This window comes from Pan troglodytes, chromosome 11 (genome assembly GCF_028858775.2).
Source record: "Pan troglodytes isolate AG18354 chromosome 11, NHGRI_mPanTro3-v2.0_pri, whole genome shotgun sequence".
In the NCBI taxonomy this organism is placed as follows: domain Eukaryota; kingdom Metazoa; phylum Chordata; class Mammalia; order Primates; family Hominidae; genus Pan; species Pan troglodytes.
In genome coordinates this window covers 2,626,457-2,649,355 of record NC_072409.2, presented here as the reverse complement: position 1 = coordinate 2,649,355, position 22,899 = coordinate 2,626,457, and the positions used below count along the sequence as shown (strand labels likewise).

The 22,899-nt window shown below is 51.7% G+C and overlaps 1 protein-coding gene and 1 long non-coding RNA gene across 13 annotated transcripts in view; one reads left to right on the top strand and one right to left on the bottom strand.

The window, feature by feature from the left end:
* The first annotated feature begins 788 nt into the window (after nt 1–788).
* Nucleotides 789–2,132, top strand: LOC134807622 (uncharacterized). Its single transcript, XR_010148548.1, has 2 exons — nt 789–1,299; nt 1,400–2,132. It is a non-coding gene; the product is annotated as an uncharacterized LOC134807622 (long non-coding RNA).
* Nucleotides 2,133–13,293: 11,161 nt separating this feature from the next.
* Nucleotides 13,294–22,899, bottom strand: part of CAMSAP1 (calmodulin regulated spectrin associated protein 1) — a 104,168-nt gene continuing 94,562 nt past the window's right edge. For 10 of the 12 annotated variants that reach the window (XM_009457687.5, XM_024345974.3, XM_009457688.5 and 7 more), the window contains 4 exons: nt 22,788–22,890; nt 20,701–20,816; nt 19,908–20,026; nt 13,294–16,420 (listed from right to left, as the gene is read on the bottom strand). In XM_009457687.5, the coding sequence (XP_009455962.1) occupies nt 16,118–16,420; nt 19,908–20,026; nt 20,701–20,816; nt 22,788–22,890 (641 nt within the window). In that variant the 3' untranslated portion in view covers nt 13,294–16,117. Of the gene's footprint in view, nt 16,421–19,907; nt 20,027–20,700; nt 20,817–21,800; nt 22,659–22,787; nt 22,891–22,899 lie in introns of all 12 variants that reach the window. The other 2 variants (XR_010148546.1, XR_010148547.1) reach the window with 1 other exon arrangement.

Genomic DNA, 22,899 nt, shown 5'->3' with positions numbered 1-22,899 from the left:
GGTGGTGGGGGTCCCGGAGTCCAGGAGGGCTGTCTGGTGAGCTGCCCATCAGCCTCACCCCTGCAGCCAGGCGTGTCCCTGGGGTGGGCACAGAGACCCCAGGGTCTGCCTGCAGTGGCACAGAACTCATCTGAGGCCAGTGGCTGCTGGGCATCCCCTACACTGGGGGTCAGGGCTGCCCCAGGTGGGGATGTGTGTGCACCTCACCACGTTCACTTCAGGGTACCCCAAGAGGCTGAAGGGGAAGGACCAAAAGGCCGAGGTGCAGCCCCTCCCCGGTGTCAGGGCAGACAACACAGCAGCTGCTGGAGGGGCCGGCCCTGGCCACACAGACTAGCTAGTCCCTTACTCCCGGCCTGCCTGGAACCCTCCTGCTCAGAAGGTGCCCACTAGCCTTCTGTGGGGGACAGAGCCAGACATGGGTGGTCAGGGAGAGGCTGTGTGGATTCAGGGGGCCAGAAAGTCCCAGGACCTTGATGGAGCGGCAGGGATCGATGTTGGGCTAGGGTGGCCAGAGCCTGTCCCAGCAGGGCTGGGGTCTGTCAGGTTCCTGGGATCCAACCAGCGAGCACGTCCTGCCCCGCAGTCACCCCGCCCCACAGTCACCCTGCAGCTGGAAGGCCCAAGTCTGCCTCACCTGGGTGGCCTCTCATGTCACCCACACCCTGGCCCCCAGGCGAGGGGGGCTGCACAGCACCTGCAGGGAGGAGAGGGGAGAGAAAAGCCGGTCTGGCTGCTGGGATGGGAGGGCCACAGTTCCAGCAGTGGCAGGGGAAGCTGTAGCCCCTGGAGCCCCACACTGGAAGAGCTGGCCTTTAGGAGGCACCATGGGGGAGTCACCTGACTTATTCGGGATTGACTTGCGATGTGAACGGTGTTCCCGGAGTCCCTTGTGGCCACTCCACCACCGTGAGGCCGGGAGGCATCTTAGCCTTTGAGCCTCTCTCCAAGGGTGAGTGGAGTCCCCCAAAGAGGGCTGGGGGCTTGCTGCCCAAGAGGGGCTGGGTGGGCACTTGGGGCCTCTGAGAACATCAGTGATCCGTTCCCTCCTGCACATTGGTGGCAAGTGGCAGCATTTTCATAATCTCCAGTAATGAGGCCACTTCAGGTCCAGCCCTGGACATCCGAGGAGGCGGGTAGTCCCTGCCCCTTCACTAACCGCAGAGGATGCCAGCTCTAGGCCCCCTGCTCTGCCTGGAGCTCATGCGGGCAGCCATGGATACAGGTGGCACCCAGCGCCCAGCGGCCTGTGAATCCTCCCGTGGGCAAAGCTGGGAGCCAGGGGCTGGAACCAGGCAGGTCAGTGACTGTGAGATGCCAGCTGCCAGCCCAAGAAAAGCTGCCTGCAGCATCTGGAACCTTCTGTGCTCTCCTTGGCCTCTGTGTTCTTCATCTCCAGGTTTAGGGAGCACCCGGGTGCCTCTCTGCTTGTCCCGAGCCCACTCACCAACAGCCCCGGCTTGCACAGTCATGACATCAGGAAGGTGGGTCCCTACTCCCAGCCGTCCTCGTCCACCATCACTTCTCCCAGCCTCGTGTCCTGCTGACCCATAAAAGGTCCCCCTGCAAAGTACACCAAGTGAAGTAGGATCTGAGCAAAGGTTGAGGGACTGAATTCCCTAAGAAGTCATCACTGCCTAGAATAAGCGAAAAGAATTTTTTTTAATGTTTTACGGTAGAATTATTCGAAACATACAAAATTAGTGAGACACCTGCTACTTTCCTTATTCCTGTTTTTTGTTTGTTTTTATTTTCCTTATACCTAATTCATCTAACAGAAAACTGGGCAGGGTGCAGTGTCTCACACCTGTAATCCCAGCACTTTGGGAGGCCAAGGCAGGTGGACTGCTTGAGCCCAGGAGTTTAAGATCAGTGTGGACAACATGATGAACCCTGACTGTATCAAAAAGTACAAAAAAAAAAATTAGCTAGACGTGGTGGCATGTGCATACAGTCCCAGGTACCCAAGAGGCTGAGGAAGGAGGATCACCTGAGCTGGGGAGGTTGAGGCTGCCGTGAGCTGAGATGGCACCACTGCACTCCAGCCTGGGTGGCAGAGAGAGACCCTGTCTCAAACAAAGCAAACAAACAAAAAAGAAAAAGAAAATAAAACTGTTTGCTCAAAATCAGAATACCAACAGCGTATTGGGTGATTATCGCTTATGGGTGAGTGAAATGTAAGCGCAACGTTAAAAGGGACAGGTGGGAGGAAGCGGGGGCCATCAGTTACAAGTTACCCTGTGACCTGAGAAGCAGTACAGTGTAACTTACAGGGGGATCTGGATGAGCTGCAAACTCTAGGGCAACCACTAAAATACATATACTTATTTTTCTTTTTATTATTTTTTTCTATATATGGAAGTATAATTGATACGCTACAAAAGACAAGACTATGGAATCATATAAAATGCTTAACTGAAACCAGAGAAAGCAGAAAAGAAAGGCAGATAGAAACTAAGACCAAGGGCAACAAATAGAAAACAGTTACAAATATGGTAGATGATAATCCCACGAACCCAGTCATCACATTCAATGTACATGAATTAGTCTAAATACACCAATTAAAAGGCAGAGACTGGCCGGGCGCGGTGGCTCACACCTCTAATCCCAGCACTTTGGGAGGCCGAGGCGGGCGGATGACCTGAGGTCAGGAGTTTGAGAACAGCCTGGCCAACATGTGAAACCCCAACTCTACTAAAAATACAAAAACTAGCCAGGCGTGGTGTTGTGTGTGTGTGCCTGTAATCCCAGCTACTCCGGAGGCTGAGGCACGAGAATCACTTGAACCCAGGAGGAGGAGGCTGCAGTGAGCCGAGATCGTGCCACTGCACTCCAGCCTGGACAACAGAGCAAGACTTCGTCTCCAAAAAAAAAAAAAAAAAAGATGGAGACTGATAGTGGATTTGTTAAGTCCCCAAGTTATGGAGAGTCACATGACTAGCACGTCAGCCCCAGCTTCAGCAGTCCTCAGCCCTGTCTGTCCTCCTCCACCTCCCACACACACCTCAAGCCTGGATGTGTGTCCAGGCTGGAGGGTTTTAAAGTGACCCCTAGATGGCGCATGGTTTTACAGCCAGCAGTGTGGCCAGCCAGTTCCCCGCAGCTCCAGCTCCTGAAGAGCCCCTGGGTACAGGAAGGTGTCCCGCTCAGCAAGCAGATGCTCGCTGCTGGAGAGGTCCAACCTGGTCAGGTGCGCAGGCTGCAAAGGGCACCCATGGCAGGTGGCACAGCTGGTTGGAAGCCAGGAAGAGCTCCTCCAGGCAGGCACCTGCTTGAAGGTGCCAGGTGACAGGTGAGCGATGCAGTTGCCTGAGGACGCATGTACCTCAGTGGGGAAACTGAGGCATGGCCCCTTCATGGCCATGCCGCCTGCCAGGTGTCCAGGCATTGGCTACCATGATCAGCCCCTGCAGTGTCCCCGGGTCCCAGAAAGCTGCCGTCTCTGCCCCACAGCTGCCTGGATGGTTGTGTGTGAGGGCCAGGCTCCAGAGGCCCCACCTTGCATACATGGAAGGCACAGAGTACCTGTGAGGGGCACTGAGACGCGGCCGCTGCAGGGCAAGGGCTTCTCCGTGAGCAGAGGAGTCAGGCAGGACTGAGGACAGAGGATGCTCAGAGAGCAGCCGGCCCAGCCCCTGCACCTGCCCGGAGCCTCACTGCTCCACTTGCCCTGGCATTCCCGAAAGCAGGCTGCAGAGGAGCCACAGGGCACCCGGGGCAGAGTCTCATGGAGCCCCCAACTCACACATTCGATCTACTGCTGCGACTCCCAGCCCGCCCCAGAGGACAGCAGCCAGGAGCCCTCCTGACCTCCGAGGAGCCCAGATCTCCAGGGGACTGACAGTGGCTTGACCTCCTGTCTGCTGAGCACCGCCGAGCCTCAGCGCCAACCCTGGAGCTCTGCGCTCTCCCAGGATGCCAGCTCCCATCCAGCTGTTCCTGGGCCCCTGCCCTCACTCAGCCCACCCTCTGGCACCACCTCCACACGTGAGCTCACTCTCTTTCTCTGTTCCCCTCTGAGCAGCTGAGCTTCTCCAGCCTTCCCCCATGCTGTCCTCTTCCTCACCCCACTCCCAGTGCCCCCCAAAACACACCCTGAGTCAGGCTGGCTCCTGGCCACTGAACATGAAGGGTGCTGCTGGTTCTCACCTCACTTGACCTCCACTGGACACTCACCCCACCCGCCCTCCGAAGAGTCTGTCTTGGCCCTCCTGATTGTCCTCACATAGCCCCAGACTACTGAGGTTTGCCGGTGCTGACCCGTCTACCAGCTCCCCCAGAAGTCCATCCACACTCAAGTCCGGGAACTCGTCAGCCCACTCCACATTCCAAGTGGCTGTCCTGGGGGTACCTCAGACTCCACGTGTCCAAGCCGATCCATCTGTCACACCCTCAAGACCCCATGTCCTCCCTCAGTGTCCCCCACCCACACCCTGAGGTCACCCGCCGTCTCTCACACAGGCACTAGGGGGCACCTCTGCCCTCTGTCCTCTGCTTCCCAAGCAGCCTCCGCCCTCTCCAGCATCACCGCAGCCGGGAAACGCTCCCTTTCCTGTGCCTTGGGCCCTTTGCCTGTTCTCTGTAACCAGAGCTGACCTTCAAATCCACCCTATCACTGTCTAAAATCCTGGGGTGCAGCGTGACGAAGCAGCCCTAAATTCTGAGAGCGGCTGTGAGTTCATGCTGGGGTGGGCCTTGGGGGCTTGGCCACAGCGCCTGGCACCCAGGATGCTCATGAAAGGCACTGATGGCTGTTTGGGACCAGGCATTCTTCCAGGCATGCGTCAAACACGGCCACCCCTGGAAGGCCCTGGGAACAGCCTGACCCTGGCCGTGCTCTGGAGCTGGCCAGGGCAGGCCCTGCTCCCGGCCCTGAGTTCTTTGCTGCAGCAAACCAGCCCTGTAGAGCAGTGCATGTGGCAGGCAGGACAGGTCTGGAGGAAGCAGCCCACGGTGGCAGCTCCACACACCAAAACACCAGCTCCGCGCTGCAGTCTCCAGTACGCACCTGCCCAGGCACCATGCATTGTTCCCACCTCTCACCACCCTCTACCCGCCCTGCTCGGGCCCTGCAGGGTGGTGGACAAGGCTGCCTGGTCTCAACCTCTTCTGAGGCTGTGCCTCCTCCTCCCTGAGGACACCCTCCTGCCTCCTCCTGTCCCCTGGGGGCCCGCACGCTCCAGTGTCTCGCCTCCAATGTTCCATCCTTAAGTCGTGAGCCGCACCTCCTCTCTCCACCACTCCCCCATGGCACTGCGGCCTCGGTCACATCTCTCTACTGCCTGTGAACTTCAACACCCCCCCAGATGCCATGAATTAATGCAAGCCACCCCTGGCTGGGACCCTTGCCTCCTTGTCTCCAGCCCTGCACCACACCCAACAGCACACCCAGCCCTATTCCAGAACGAATGAGTGAATGAATGAGCAGATGGATAAATGAATGAACAGATGAGCGAGTGGAGGAGTACGTGAGTGCATGGTCATTCTACTCAAAATGCAAAGTCCCAAAGGCCAGATGGCAGCTTGTGGCCAGGGTCCTTCACAGTGTGGCCTCCGTTTTTCCTTAAAGTCTGGTCCCCCATCCCCCACCACCACCTCCCAGCCCAAGAAGGCCAACACTCTAATAAGAGAGCAGTGAGAAGCAGGCGCTGGCCATGATTCCTGAACCACCTGCCCGTGGCCACCTCCCTCGGATGGCAGCTGCCGTGGTCTCGCTCAGCCCATCATGTTGCCACTTAGCCACCACACTGGCCCAGACTTCCAGTGATGGTGCTGGCACTCGGGGAACAAGAGCGGTAGGACTCGCTGGTCACTTGGCCCAGAAGGCCCACCCACTGCCCTGATCATCAGCCCTGAGACCTCCCATTTCTGCATCCTTCCACAACCATCACCTGCCCAGACCAGCTCCAGGCTCAAGAGCCTGAGTTCCTCAGCATCGCACATTTCTTGGCTTCTGCAAAGACTTCTTAATCACCTCCCAGCCAACCCTGGTCAATTCTTTGGGTCTGGAAAAGGTCCTGCCCAGTCCACCTGCCTGACCTTCCTCCACCAGCCTGCAAAGCTCGGACACACGGGGCTGTGTGCTCAGCGCCGCGCATCCACCCCACAGCACCTTACTCCATGGGTGCTTCCGGTACACACTTAGGGACAGTGTGGCCTCACCACACAGGAGGAACACAGACTTACCATGTGCCGCAGATCCAGGGACGTGACGCCCAAAGTCCTGGATAAGTGAAGCAGGAGCACTGGCCTTTGCGACTCCTTCCATCTCTAGAAATCTCGTTATAAAATTATTAAGATGAGTGAGAGTCACCGGCAACGTTTATTATTTTGCTTCATGACTAACATATGCAACTCTATTCCTTGGATGGCTTTCAAATATTTTACTTTTTATGTTTTTGAGACAGGGTCTAACTATGCTGCCCAGACTGAAGTGCAGTGGTGGATTCATGGCTCACGACAGCCCCAACTTGCTGGGCTTGAATGATCCTCCTATCTCAGCCTCCCGAGGAGCTGGGACTACAGATTAAGCATCACCGAGCCCGGCTAATTTTTGTATTTTTGGTAGAGATGGGGTTTTGCCATGTTGCCCAGACTGGTCTCCAATTCCTGGACTCAAGCAATCCTCCCACCTCAGTCTCTCAAAGTGCTGGGATTACAGGTTGAATATTTTATAATAAAAAATAGAAATCCTGAGAGGTCCACCTACCTCTGGCAACGTCAATTCTTCAAGCAGTGGAAGCACTGCCCACGTGTGACCTCAACAGTGTCCCCCAAACCCACAGGTGGACGTCCTATCCCTGGCGACCTCTGTCATGGGTTGAACGGTGTCCCCCAAACCCACAGGTGGACGTCCTATCCCTGGTGACCTCTGTTATGAGCTGAACGGTGTCCCCCAAACCCACAGGTGGATGTCCATTCCCTGAGGACGTCAGAATGTGATTGTCTTTGGAGACAGGGCCTTTAAAGAGGTAATTAAGTTAAAAAGAGGTCACCGGGATGAGCCCTAATCCAATCTGACTGGTGTCCTTACAAGAAAAGGAAATTAGGCCAGGTACGGTGGCTCACGCCTGTATATCCCAGCACTTTCGGAGGCCGAGGCGGGCGGATCACAAGATCAGGAGACAGGAGATGGAGACCATCCTGGCTAACACAGTGAAACCCCATCTCTACTAAAAATACAAAATATTAGCCGGGCGTGGTGGCGGGCGCCTGTAGTCCCAGCTCCTCGGGAGGCTGAGGCAGGAGAATGGTGTGAACCCAGGAGGCGGAGCTTGAAGTGAGCCGAGATCACGCCACTGCACTCCAGCCTGGGCGAAAGAGCGAGACTCCCTCTCAAAAAAAAAAAAAAAAAGTAGTATTAGACTTCTACAGGAAAAATTATCAAATGTTTTGCAAGCTTTAAGAGTTAAATAATGAAGCCACACCAAGTTCATGGATCAATACTATAAAGATGTCAAATCTCTCTAACTTCAAGGCAATCCCAAACCAAATCTCAATTACTGGGGGTTGGGGAGGGGAGGGGAGGGGAGGGGAGGCTGGGTAGAACCTAACATGCAAAGGGCCAAAAATATCCAAAACGCTCTTAGCGGAAGCAGCTGGTTTACCAGAGAGCGAGTCTCATTATCAAGCGACAGGAATCAGGATCCTGCCTGTGTATTGCACAAATAGACAAGTAGACTGGACTCACTTCCTGTTGCTGCTGTAACAAACTTATTGACTTCAACCACCACAAACTTATTAACAGCTCTGTAGACCAGAAGTCCGACGAATACCTGAGTTGAGATCAAGGGCATCAGCAGAGCTCCCAGCTTTCTGGAGACTCTCCAGAGAATCTAGAAGCCTTTCCAGCTTCTAGAGGGCATCTGCATTCCTTGGCTCACGGCCCCTCCCTCCATCTGCAAAGCCAGCATTCTGCAGCTCTGTGCTCTCTTCCGCCGGCCCGGTCTTGCTCTGTCCTCTGCACCCATCCCACACTTGAGACACCCTTGTGATGACATGGGGCTCCCCTAACAGTCTATGCTCATCTCCCATCTCAAGATCATCTGATTCGCAACCCGAATTCCATCTTCAACCTTGATTCCCCTTCACTGTGTTAACAAAACACCCAGAGATCAGAATATGGACATCTCTGAGGGTGTAGGGTGGGCACTGCTCTGCTCACCAGAGACCAATGGACTGGAAGTACTGAAACAAAACCACAGCAAAGCTGGCACTGCCAAACAGCAGAGGAAGCATGGCGTGTCCAAGAAGTGGCTCTGGGACCATTAGAGATTCTCATAGAAAAAAAAATGATACGGACTTCCACCTCATTCACAAGCCGTAAGAGCCAAGTCCAGGTGCGTTATAGGCTGAAATACAAACGTCAAAGAAGGTTTACAAGGTAGTTTCCACGGCAGGGCAAGAGTTTTTTATTTTTTTGTTGGTTTTTTGTTTTGTTTTGTTTTGAGATGGAGTCTTAATCTGTCGCCGAGGATGGAGTGCAGTGGCACTGTGTCAGCTCACTGCAACCTCCGTCTCCTGGGTTCAAGCAATTCTCCTGCCTCAGCCTCCTGAGTAGCTGGGATTACAGGCGCCCACCACCACGCCCGGCTAGTTTTTATATTTTTAGTAGAGATGAGGTTTCACCATGTTGGCCAGGCTGGTCTCAAACTCCTGACCTCAGGTGATCCACCCGCCTCGGCCTCCCAAAGTGCTGGGATTACAGGCATGAGCCACCACACCCGGCTTAGATTTCTGCAACTCTAATAAGAACATTGACAATCTGGCCACAAAATCTTAAAAACTTCTGTGTATCCACAAACAAAAAAAAATGAAAAGTCACAGAATGGAAGATATTTATACCTTCTGTATATTGTCTTTCAAAAATTTATCTTCTGTAACTTAGGAAAAGATGACTCAGGAGAAAAATAGGCAAAAAGTTTCTACACACACTTCACAGGAGGAAACTCCGTGACCAAAAAAAGATGTAAATAGGCTCCACTTCTGTTGCCATCAAGAAACTGCCAATCGGCCGGGCGCGGTGGCTCACACCTGTAATCCCAGCACTTTGGGAGGCCGAGGTGGGCGTATCACCTGAGGTCAGGAGTTTGAGACCCGCCTGGCCAACATGGTGAAACCCTGTCTCTACCAAAAATGCAAAAATTAGTCAGGCGTGGTGGCATGTGCCTGTAGTCCCAGCTACTAGGGAGGCTGAGGCAGGAGAATCACTTGAACCCGGGAGGCAGAGGTTGTAGTGAGCTGAGATCGCACCACTGCACTCCAGCCTAGGCGACAGAGTGACAGTCCATCTCAAAAAGAAAAAAAAAAAAAAAAGCAGATTCATCTTCAAAACAATCAACGGACCCTCCACCACCCACTTTCCAGCTGGGTCCACACCTCGCCCAAGTGCTCTGCAGGGAGGGCGTGGCCGGTGCTGTCTCTAACAGAGAGTGTGGGGAGGTGACCCTCAGCCTAACCGCCAATCGTCTGCTGTCGCCTCCCTCCCAGCACCAGGTCGAAGTCTGCACACTCACAAGACTGCTCCACCCACAACAGGCTCCCGGGGGATGAGGTGCCAAACACAAGAGTGTGTTCACAGGCGGCGTTCGTGACACGGCTGCTCTACAGGAACTGCCAGCCTGGCGCGCCGTGGGCTCTGCCCTGTGTACCTGCCCGCCACCCTCAGAACAGTCCTCGCGATGTGGTTACCGTTGGGCTTGACCCCTGTTCCTCGCTCAACATGGCTCCCGTGCCTGCCACGAGCACCCCCGCCCTCCCAAGCCTCCTCCTGAGGAAGTTAGTGGGAGGCTGACTGGAATAGCCCTCTCCAGTGTGCCCAGCCCAGGGCTGGGACTCTTAACCACAAGGCTCAGGGTGCCACCGCCTCACCCCATGTCTGGCCTGGTGTATGTACCAGGGCCCTCCAGAGAGCGCTCCCGAGCCACTTGCAGCCCACGGGCCCTCGCTGTGCCTGGAAGGCAGGGCTCAGGCCGGGAGCCCCATGGTCTCCACCATTCAGACACAGCCTTTGCACCAAATGACTTGAAGTTTTGCAGCTTAGTTTAAAAACCCGATTTGTAGCTAAAATAGTCACACATTTTTAAGTGGTGATCTCATTTCTTTTCTTTCCCTAACAGATAGGCCCACAGTTCTTATAAGGCTAATTTTGTCTGACTACTCCGTGGCTACCATTCCTTCCTGAAAAGCGCTGCCCCTTCCCTTGAGAACATGGTGGCACTCTTACAGCAAGGAGGCTTCCAGGCACAGACGCTCCACCAAGACCCGGGCCCAGGGCAGCATCTTCACCACGCACTGACTGTCCCGTGTGCCGGCCACTGGCACTCACCCAGCACCCACAGGGAAGATGGCCTGGCCTCTGCCCACTGGCCCACCGCTGCTCTCTGACCCGCACTGCAGAGCTCAGGGTGGTCGCACCCTCCCCTTCCCCTTCCACGGCCACCGCCACCACATCACCACATCCTGTGGGCCGCAGGGGACGCTGAGGTACATAACACAGGCTTCCTCTATTGAAGGAGCAAGGGCGGTGTCGCTGACCTCACCCCAACAGGAGGCTTCACCAGCTTTTACCTACACCGCCTGGTGCAGCCAACACGATCTAAGAGCCAACCACAGCCCACCAAGGAAAAGGCCCTGCTGTGCTGCCTGCGGGTGCGAATGGGTCCCCGCGTCCCCTCACCTGGCTGTGTGCCACCTGGGGGCTACACTGTCCACCTCTGGCCCTTGAAGACTGTAATAGAAGAACGACAGCAAAAGTCATCCTCAAGGAAAATAAACACCAAATGCCCAGGCAACCAGCAGGTCTGCCTCCAGGACTGAGTCTGCAGCCAGCCAGCAGCCGGGAGTCTCTTCCCCAGGAATGACAACGCTTGTGCCCCACCAAGTTGACTTCCTGGGATGAGGAAACACTAGCCACGCAACCACACGGCAACCTGCAAGCTGAACAAGAGTCCGACTTGGAGAAACATACACAGAAATAATGCCAATACCGGAACAGAAACCCGCGTGCGCACCATACACCCAACACTCCGCCTTCCCAGCACCTCTAACGGGCCACAGGGACTGTCCAGCTGGCCCGCTTGTACTGGCAGTTAAATGTCTGCTAAAATAGGGCAAAAATATGTATCCATAAATATAATTTAGAAGCAAAATATGATGGGGGGAACTTTGGTGACAAATATTGGGAACCACTGATTTTAAAACCAGAACAAGCACTTTGTCAAAAGTTTACTGGGCTGGATGCTCGGGATCTGCTTTTCTCTAAGTATGCTCTACTTCAAATTTTAAAAGAATATGGATTGCATTATAATGAAAACAAAAATTTACCACCTGGTATAAAAGGAAATAAAGGTGTCCTGGAAAAAACGGAAATTAGAGAGATTTATCAGTTCAACTAAAAAAATCACTTTTTAAAAAACCCAAGATTTTTTTTTTTTTGAGACAGTCTCGCTCTGTCACCCAGGCTGGAGTGTAGTGGCGCGATCTCGGCTCACCGCAACCTCCGCCTCCCAGGTTTAAGTGATTCTCCTGCCCCAGCCTCCTGAGTAGCTGGGACCACAGGCGCCCGCCACCACGCCCGGCTAATTTTTGTATTTTTAATGGAGATGGGGTTTCATTATTTTGGCCAGGCTGGTCTCAAACTCCTGACCTGTCAGGTAATCTGCCCACCTCAGCCTCCCAAAGTGCTGGGATTACAGACATGAGGCACCACACTCGGCCCTAAAAAACCCAAGACTTTAAATGCCCGTCCCGAAGCGTCAGCACCCCACAGTGCACACTGACGCAGGCCCAGGGGCTGCACGGGGAAGACACAAAGCGAGCACCCGCTGGGCTCCTCTGGGCCCAACTCCAACAGCCGGTGCCTCTGCCAGCACGCCTATCATACAGGAGTCTCCATCTAAACCACCGTGTTATTAATCATTTCAACTATAAAGAGAACTTACTTTTCATGATAGCATGAAACTAGAAGGATGTGTATCATTCTTTTCCACAATGAGAGAGAAAGGACACGAGATCTCCTCCAACTGGGAGTAAGCAAGCCGGGTGCCATGTGGGCTTTTCTCGACCTTGCCCTGTGGCAGCAACATGGATCCTGCAAGTATCATCCCCGTGTGCCCCCGACAGCATGTCTCAAGCCCCGTTTGTGGCAAGCCACACTCAGAGCAGGATCCTCCTCCTCCTGAAGGCTGTCTGCACAGATGAAGCCAACATGCTATGCACATCTGCATGGCAGGCCGCACCCTCAATCACAGGCTGCCAGAGCTAAAGGACCTTAGTTTGCAGTTCGAGAGCATCATTTACCAGATGAAAAAAAGAGAGCTACTGAGAAGTGGCTCCAAGGCCAAGCTGGTTAGTTGCTGACCATCATCGCGATACTAGCGTAGAACTTCATTTGTATGGGAAATGTGGTTTAACACTTTTGAACCAGAAGCAACCCAAATTTTTCACTGCAAATAAATATTCTACCCTGAAACAAATCATTCAGCAATTCATTCACAAGTTTTGTGCCTGGGCTTGACTATGTGGAGTGGAGTCTGCTCATCTATTTCTTTGCCTTATCATGCATTCCCATTATATGTTGCTTTGGTAAAGTATTGCTACGTGAGAAATAACTGGGGAAATTTAACTTGCTCTTTCTAAAGGAGAAAGAACAAAACCAGGCATCTGCAAAGAGCTTGCAGGTGGAGATCACTCCTCTTCTAGATGGCGGACGGACGAGGGCACTGACTTCCACAGCTGAAATTTACTTTCCCAGTTCATAATCCTGGAAAACGGCACGAGGAGGAAGGAGAGGAACTTGCCATCTGTACGGCGAGATGCTCCCGGGAGCCCAAGTTTCTTACAAGAGCAAGTTCTGCTCTCTGAACCCTCTAACAAACCCCACAGCCTGGGCCTTCAAATGTGATAAACTGAAGCAAATGGAGACTGTGAATGACAGAATATCCTACATGGCTCTGCTGGTGACGTCCGAATCCCTTGGACTGCCCTTAAAAATACACCTCCACCTTCGAAGCCATAAAAAACTCTAGACAAACAGTAAGGCACCTACTCAAGCCCTGTAAGAAAAGGCAGGTGTGAAAGTCAGAGATGCAGTCCTGGGTGTGTCTGCTTCCCAGTAACACAGACAGACTTGACCAAAACAATGATGGAGAGATACAGCTACAGTCCTTTTCAAAAACATTCACAGAAAAGGTGAAACTCAACTCCTTTACAGATGCCCGTTCGCACTTCTCACAAGTCAAACCCCATTGCACAAAATAAATCACAATCAATTGTAAAACATTCTCCAAGTAATGAATTTTTAACAGAAAATTTTATTTCAATAAATATTTTGCCCTCCAAGTGACAACTACAATTTCAGGGAGGTAAAAGTATAACCTAGAAGTAATTTAGAATTATTCCACTTTTCAATTTTGCCTGAGTGAAGAATACAGTTTGGGCCTGAAGTCTGCTAAGAGACTGCACCGCAGTGACACGTGTAGAAAGTCAAAAGGACACATGGAAAGCAGTCCATCTTTGGTGCACGCACACAGCCATGTGCATGCACACGTGTGGGTAGAACGTATCTGCACATACATGCGTAAAATAATGGGACTCACGCAAGTTTCATTTCTCTTTCAACCCTTCTGGGCTCCCAGAATTCTAGCATTACCAAGGATTTACACATAAACTTCATCATACATTGAATCATTTGGTTTACACTTTCTTTACAAAGTTATATCCTAAATGGGTAGAGCAGCTTGTCTTAAATAACAAGGTTAGAATTCTGAGACACAACGAAAGTTGTGCAAGCTTTCCGCTGAAAGAAATTTGCAACGAGACACAAATACCACTGCAGGGGCTTTGAATATAGGAGACATTGATAAACAGAGTTATAAGTCAGTGTTATCAACTGCAAAATCATGACTTTACCACCACCCAAGCCAGAAAGGCCCAAAAGCACCACCACGAAAATTAATCCTGTGTCTGAAACTTTTCAAGACTAATTAAAAGGGTTGCTGTGTCCAAGCATGAAGAATGCAGGGACGCTTCTGTCAATCATTAGGCGAACACTGGCCTGGGGACTTGGGACATCAGGAATGTCCATGCCACATTAGTGCTTACTCGCAACAAACAGTGAAAACTACACGCTTAAGGACAAGTTTCAGGATGTTCCACACACTGACTCCTTCCATGGAGAAAATCCAGAATTGATTCAGACGTCCCATGGGAATGCAATTTTCCAGCTCTATGCCAGATATTTTCTAGCTCTTCATTAAAAAGAATCCAATTCCACTGACTTCGATAGGGCCATGGTAAAGAACAATGTGAAACTCCTATAAAGCAAGGAGTTGGTGTCGCCTGGTCAGCGAAATGAGCCACAGCAACCTCACACATACGATTCAATGTAAAGCAAATTAGTTCATCACTTTATTACATCTTAGTGCTTTCTTAAAATAAATACAGTAATATCATATCAAACATACAGTGAGAAATAAAGCCCACGTGTGAAAGTATGGTAACAGAAAGCTCACTCAGGACTGTGTAACTCAGCACTTGAGAAATCATACAGCCTTTAGTTCCCTATTTACAGGACAGAGAGCGGCTGTGTCGAACACGATATATACAAAATCGCAAGAGACTGTACTTTTCTTCAAAGGACTGAGGAAAGGGGAATAAGACCTATAATTCCTTCTAGCCTTCTGTACCATGTTCCCTCCTTATGTACACGACTCACTCATGTTTTTTGTCTATCTAAAATTATGTAACAGTTAAATTTGTCTCTTTTTCTCCCAATTATTGATCTTTTGATTTTTTCTGCAGTTTGAGATAGATTCAAGTAACACTCCCAAGAAAATATGTGCAAAACTAATGTTAGTGGCTCCAGAATCTTCCGGCAGCTGGTCAGTTGCAGCAGTGTCTGGCAGCCATGGCTGGCACGCACCTGCTCCTGGGAATGTCCGCGCTCCACAGAAGCATCAACACCATTGGGACCAAGGCAGAAAGAACCCAAAGCCATCCACTTACTTGGAGTTCTGAAATAACTGCAAATAACCACTTAATTGTTTTTAAATAGGCAACAAAACAAAAGTATCCATCTACAGGGGAAACGGCACGCTCCTCTGAGAGCATGCAGCGCTTCCAGATGCAGAATCCAGACAGGACAAGCCGTGACCTAACAAAACCACTGAAGGGACTGTCAGCTTAAGTGCATCACCTTTTGGGACAAACATGCTCAGAATGAAAAATATTCTACTTTACCAAAATCTGTCTTTATTAAAGTGAACAAACCATTAGAGCACTACCCAAAACTTAATGAATGATGGCTGCAGTTGGCTCAGCTTGCCTACTTGAAATGAGGCAAACATCAGCTCCTAGTGCCATTCCCCATCCTCATGACTGCGTGCCAGAAATCATCATCTTCACATTTGTAAACGTTACTTTAGCAGAAGACAGACTTTGCAGATTTCAGTGCTTTTAGTGAACTGGTATTTTCAGTAAACTTTTTCTGAGCAGCAAGGGATAAGAATTTTTTTTCAGAAATCTTAGAATTGGATATAAATGTTGGCAGTAGACACAATCAATAAATATCATATAACTTCTCAAATGAAAAAGATTTCCCATTATGAATTCCTTTGCTATAGACATTCAAACACCCCAAGCCAAGATTGAGCCTCAGTCCTATAGTCACTTGAGATTACAGCTGGCCAAAATGAGGGTGTCAGGCAATGTGCAAGGGGGCGAGGTGAGAAGCAAGAAAGCAAAGTGGATCACGTCTAATCTATGCTGAAGGAGAACTTCAAGTAAGGGAGCTCCGTGGCCCGGGACCTGGCTGTGAACACCCTCCGCTGGGAGCCTCAGTGGTCAGCAGTGGCCACAGCAGTGCGAGCCACTGCAAAAGCGGCATCTACTCCCCCATCCTCACCCTGCCTGGCATCCTCTGCGTGAGATGAGCGCTGAGAGAGGGGTTTTCTTCTGCTGTCTAGAAACCTCTTTGCAAAAGGTCTGTGACTTTGCACACTTCGTACCCAAATAGATGAAAACAATAAATAAGGACCCCGTGGCACCCTCTGGATGCCAGCCACAAGGGCATCATTTACGAGTCTGGGTCACCCTTTGGACGCCAGCTGCACCGGGGTCATTTACGAGTCTGGGCCTTCTTTGGCACTGCAGGCCGCTTGGGCTGCCACAGGTGGTTGTGGATTGTGAGTGCGTCCACACTGACAGACATGGTTTTGGCTGGGATCAAGTTAAACTGTTTTCGGTCTGAGCTGTATTTATACAGTTTGTCGATCATTTTCTTGGTGATGTTCTTTGGCCCCGTGCCAGTGAGTTTGTAGATTTCCTCAGTATCAGGATAGTAGCAGTAAAGCGCCCTGAACTGGCAGCCAGCATCACGAAACAGTATGATGTAGTGATTGGCATCACACTTCTCCAGCTCCTGTGCAGAGAGAGAAAAGGGGAAGAGACAAACACTTCAGGGCCACTCCAATTGCCACGAGTTGGGTTCCCACAGCGGCTCAACCAGCACCGCTCCGTGGGAAGCTCTCCCACCCGTCAGCTACGGCCTGCCTGTTGTAAACAATTACAGCAGACCCCTGTACGGGAGCATTATATGCCATTGAGACTTTACTTAAGAAGTCTAAGCAAGCAAGGGGGAAAAAATGCTTTTACGATTAAGTGGAAAAGCATATGAAAAGATGCTCATCATCAGCCACCAGAGAAATGCCAGTCAGAAAGAGACGTCGCGTCATGCCCACAAGGACGGCTGGAACCCAGAAGCAGGGCGGTAACGAGTGCTGGCGAGCCATGGGGCTCTTTCACTGCCAGAAGGATACAGAGCACAGCAGCTGCTGTGAAAAACAACTTGGCTCTTCTCCAAACCATCAGGCAGTTACCGTGGGACCCAGCAATTCCTCTCTCACATATGTACTCAAGGGAAATGAAAACACACATCCATACAAAACACTGCATATAAATAACAGCACTATCCCTTCACAGGCAAAAAGTAGAAACGAAAATATCACATGTACCCCCCAAAAACATGCACATCTGTTCCCTATCAATAAAAAATGTTTTAAGAAGAATCAACCCAAGTGTGCATCAGCAGATGACGAGATGAACAGCATGGGGTCGGAGCATGCAATGGAGCATTATCCAGCTATGAAAAGGAATGGAGGTCCGGTACACACTACACTGAGAAACCTCAGAGCATCACGCTAAGTGAAAGAAGCCTGACCCAAAAGGTCATATAAATTATGATTCCAGTTATATAAATGCCCAGAACAGGCAAATCCATGGAGACAGACTGGCAACCGCCAAGAGCTTGGGTGCAGGAAGACTAGGGGAGTGACTGTTCACGGGCGTGGAGTTTCTTTTTATGAGGATGAAAATGTTCTGAAATTAGGCGGTGGTGATGGTTGCGCTACTCTATTAATGTACTAAAAACCACTGAATGGTATAACTTAAAAGGGTGAATTTTACGGTATGTGAATGATATCTCATAAAGCTGTTTGGGCCGGGCGCGGTGGCTCACGCCTGTAATCCCAACACTTTGGGAAGCTGAGGTGGGCGAATCACTTGAGGTCAGGAGTTCAAGACCAGCCTGGCCAATATGGTGAAACCCCATCTCTACTAAGGATACAAAAATTAGCCAGGCGTGGTGGCACATGCCTGTAGTCCGAGCTACTCAGAGAATCGCTTGAGCCTGGAGGGGTGGAGGTTGCAGTGAGCTGAGATTGCACCACTGCACTCCAGTCTGGGCGACAGAGTGAGACTCCATCTCAAAAAAAAAAAAAAAAGAAGAATCTGAAGTATGACAAACTGCTGATGCCTGTCGCCGCGTTTGTTGATTGTATTTAAAAGTTTAAAACGCATCTTCAAGTGTTTTGGTAACTTTTAAAAACAAACCCTCCACACGCCTGGGAATGGGAGTGCACCTGGGTCTGCCCTCACAGTTCTCCACATGCGGCCCAGGCATCCTGAGGCCTTCCCAGGAATCTCAGGGTCAAGCCCTCGACCTCGAAAGGCTAAGGCCTCATCGCCTCTCCCAAGTGTGCGGCAGAACCTTCCCAAGGCCCTGGGCTGTGTGGTTGTAATGGACGGAGGGCCCGAGCGGCTGAGATGCCAGCCCTCTTATGTCAATGCCACTCTTCTATTTATTTGGCTTTAGAAAAGTTACTTTTCATAAATATGCAATGTATCAGCATATAATGGGGTTTATTATTTTAAATAATACGTATTTTTTAAAAGAATCCAAAACTGTATATATAATACTGATTTCAACCCTACTCACTGTGTTTAAATATGAACAGAATTAGATGCCAAAAAGAAAGAAACATTTAATTTGTAGGGACAGCGGGACTGTGGGGAGTGGGGTTCATCTTATTTACTTATTGCTGCCTGCGCGATAAGGAAGCGTGTGGTGCCCACAGCTTACGTGGCACAGCTGAGAGAGCTGCTGTCCTAGAAAGGCCTGCCTGCTGGGCGGCCCTTGGTGGGCACCTGGGAACTTGCTATCTGCAGAGCTCGCTCCCAGTCACTCACTGGCAAGACAGGAGGGCCTCCTGAGCCTGAACTGCTGGTCTGCACGCTGACGCTGGTTTCCTCCCAGGCGTCAGGCACACTGCTGCACACTGGGCAGGGAGTGTGCCTTGTGACCAGCCCCCAAGGAGAGCTCAGGGCATCCAGTCTCAAAAGGGCTTTCCATGGCCCACAGGCTGCTGTGGATCCACTGCTGGAAGAACGAGAGCAGAGGGAGCTGCACAAGGCCTAGCCCCGCCTCTGTCTTCTCCCTCTTCACCCAGTGGCTGTGGCTCCCTCCACAGTGCTGGAATAAATCTAAGCCCTGGGTCGACTCCACACTGAGGGCCACGAGTCCTTCCAGTGCATCTCCGCACGCAGGGTGATCCTGGGGGCCACTGATACAGGGGGCCAACCACCTCTCCGTGTGGAAATCTAAGCAGGAAGGGCATGACCATGGCCTCTTCTGTCCCCAGTGCCACGAGACCTGCCTAGGTCGGGGCCATTCTTAGTCTAGATGATCTTCACTATCAAGAAAAGAACACATCCGTTTTAAAGTGGGTCACAAATTCCGTATGTCACTTTAATTTTTACAACTAAACCAACTAAGGACCAGGGGTTAGTCTTAATTATTAAAAAGCAGAATTTCTGGTGGATGACAGATTGTTGCATAATTTTCATTCACTCATTCACAAGCCGTTGTATCCCAAGGCCAGCAACTTAAGGCCACACACCAGCCTGAATCTGGGGCAGGGTCCAGTGGCTCTGCCTCCTCTCCCCTGGAATCCCAGTCCTGCCCCTCAGGGGCCAGCCTAGACCCCGTGCAGGACCCTCAGATTCCTGCTTCCAAGCCCCTCCCTGGGCATGCACACTGGGTGCTCCGGAGTCCACACGCTCAGCGGGTGCACGCCTCTTCCCTCCCTCCCCACTCCATCCTCCCCAACCCACCACTCCGTCCTCCGTCCTCGGTCCTCCCCAACCCACCGCTCCAGCCCTGGCCCCTGTTCCTCACTCACCTCCAGGCTGCCTCCCTGGCTTCCCTGCTGACTGCTCTGATCTACTGGGAAGGGCAGGTGGGTTCCCGGCTCTCCTCTGCCCACACCTGCATCCACTATCTCACTGAGTAAAACTATGTCTTTCCTCAGCCCAGAGGCACCACATGAGGATGTAGCCTCTGAACCCTGCCCCGTCCTCCTGGGTGTTCCTCCAGCACAGGCTCACTGCAGCCCCTGGACCTTGGCACTCCTCACTCCCACCTGCCTGGAACGGCCTCTTCCCTGAAATCTGCATTCTCCCTAGTAACTCTCGTGCATCAAAGATTAGGGGTGTTTTCTTTTAAAAAGAACCCTTAATTTATAAACACTTTTTATTCCACATAAAAACTGAGGTTGAAACATGATACTTGCCTCCAATATGGAATTCTTGTGGGGTTCGTTCACTTTTCCAGCCAGGCAGCAATGGGATATGGCATTGTGAATAATCGGCTTGTTTGATTTACTACTGGGCTCCTTAAAGAGCTTGGGACCTAAGAAACGAGGCCAGGGTTGGTAAAATTATTATTTTAAGGCACGAACACACACAAAAAAGAAAACCAGCAATGTCTTAGAAGCAAGCAATGGGTAGGCTGAATTACAGATATTTATGATTATTTAAAAATGGGAAGTAAAAACCACTTAAATTTATTCAAAAGAATTTTAAGATATAAATTTTTAGACAACTAAAGACAAAGTAATCAATAATTTATCCCCGTTCTAAATTCAGTGTCTTAACTATAAAAAAAAGACAAAACCAGGTAAATAACTTGTAAAAAGTCTAAAGTTCAAAGGCCCCGGGACATACACCTCAGCCACAGCAGCACCTCCAGTTCACTGTGCCCTGAGCCCACGCCTGCTCCAAGGGCAGCTGGTGAGAGCCAAGCACTTCCACCACTCCCGGGCTCTGCTGCCCCCAGGTCCGCTGCCCCCTGCACAGCAGACAGCAGGGCAGATGACCAGGAGGGCAAGGCAGGCCTAAGAGCTTCTACTAAACCACATGCCCATTTCAGCACCAAAGAGCTCAAATTAGCTCTCTTTCACTACATCAAACATCTTTGTTAGAAAAATACTTTTTAGACCAAAATAGAGAACAGATATTGAAAGAGCCACGCAAAGGCGTGTGGCCATGCCCACGATGACCTCTAAGGAGGGCGAAGGCCGTCACCTGTGTACTCGGCCACTGAGGCCAGGGAAGATGCCGCCGACGCGGTCTCCCAGTCTCGGTCTGTGCTCCTGCTTGCGTTACGGCTCAGTATGGGCAGGGCTTCCATCGATTCCACTCTGCAGGCAGAAACAGACAAGAGACAGGCAGGTGAAGCGCTGGCTTCCTCTCACCACTGCTGGCAAGGGGCTGGCCCGCAACCAGGATAGGAAGCACATCAGCAGGGGAGGAGGCTTTCGGTGACAGTGGGGGCTCAAGTTGCCTCAACTCCCACACAGTACAGACACTCCGAGCAAAATACAAAAGCAAACACTTCAGGCACTAGGCAGTGACGAAGACAGACAGAGGGAAGTCAGCCCTTCACCGAAGGGGTTCACCTCCACGAAGCCCTTGCTCCAGGCACTGCCCCCGTGAGCAGGGCACAGGCACAGCACGGGGCACAGTGCTGCTGGCTCAGGAGGCCACAGGATGAAGTTTGGGCCACCTGTGCTGCTGCCCAGCCAGGGATGAGACCTAGGGAAGGAGGGGCCACAGCAGGCCGAGTCTGAAAACTTGGGTCCCAGTGACGCTGATCCCTGGAAGGCCTGAGCTCCACCCTGCAGGGAATTCTCCACTGAGCACAACAGATGCCGAAAGGCTGGACAAAGCTGCTCAGAGATGTCGGCTGCTGCTCTCACAAGGGAGGCAGACAGAGCTGGAGTCTGAATCCAGCCAGGGTAACTGACCACCAGAACAAAAATCCAAACAGAATCTGCAGTCCCTCGGAGGGATCTGCCACAAAGCCCAGAGACAACAAGGAGCCATGAGACGGGTGAAGAGACAAGAAAACACGGCCCACAGGTGCACACAGAGCAGGAGCCACACGCTGTGCATATAAAAATAAAGGGACACATGGGCAAGGGAAGCCCTTGCTCCCACGAGAGCTGACAACACGCGTGGAGGAAGCGGTGAGCAGGAGCTCCATGGTGGTCACTAAAGCCCCTGCGGGACAGTTCCGTGAGGTCCAGACCAGTCCCCAGCCTCTCTCCTGAAGTTACTTTCTCATCACAGGAGCGGTCCTGGGGCCCACCTGAGAGGCTGCGTTGAGAAAGACGCACACTCACTTCTGGGCTGCTCAATCAGCAGCGCGAGGCCTCAGTCTCATCACAGGAAGCCGATACTGAGAGGCAGCCAGAAGGATAACTGACCTGTGGTTACCAAAAGTCAAGGTCCAGAAAAACACAGAAAGGCTAAGGAACTGCTCTGGATCGAAGGAGACTACAGGGACATGGCATTTCAAGGCCATTCATCGCCCCAAACCAGATCCTGGACTAGGGAACAACACAGTTGTCAGGGACACTCTTGGGATAGCTGAGGACAGCTGAATGGGGACCGCAAATCGGATGAAAGTGCTGCCTTGGTAACTGGTAACACGAGAAAACATTCTCGTTCTAGGAAATACACACTTAAGTATTTAAGCATAAAAGGCCAGACATCTCCAACGGAGTGGTTTTTTTCTGTTTATTTTTGCTTTTGGGGGTTTTCTGGCAGCGTCTCACTCTGTTGCCCAGGCTGGAGTGCAGTAGCGTGAGCACAGCTCACCGCAGCCTCAACTTCCTGGGCTCAAGCGATACTACCACCTCAGCCTCCCAAGTAGCTGGGACTATAGGTGCATGCCCCCACACCCAGCTGACTTTTTTTTGTATTTTTTGTAGAGATGGGGGGGTCTCACTCTGTTGCCCAGGCTGGTCTGGAACTCCAAGGCCCAAGTGATCTTCCTGCCTCAGCCTCCCAAAGTGCTGGAATCATGGGTGTGAGCCACCACGCTTGGACTCCAACGGACTCAAAACGATGAAGAAGCAGGTGTGCACGTGTGGGGTGGGGGACAGGGGAGGGTGATAAGGTGAAGGCTGCCACGTTTAACCAGCTGGGGAGCCCGTGTGAAGGGCACTGGTATTCCTGATGACATGATTGCAACTATTCTGTAAATGTGAAATTATATCAAAATTAAAGTTACAAAAGCCTCTCTCACCGTGTTTCATCAGGAAGTCCCACCCTGCCCCTCCGAACGTCCTCCAGCCCCGTGCCGGCGGCCGTCTCAGGCCCCTTACCGCTGAGAGGGTGTGCCTCCGGAATGAACGCTCTCGGGTTCTGTCGTCGCCGCAGAGGCCAAGGACAGGCTGGAGCCTGACTGAGTCCGGCTCAAGTTATCAGCTGCCAGAG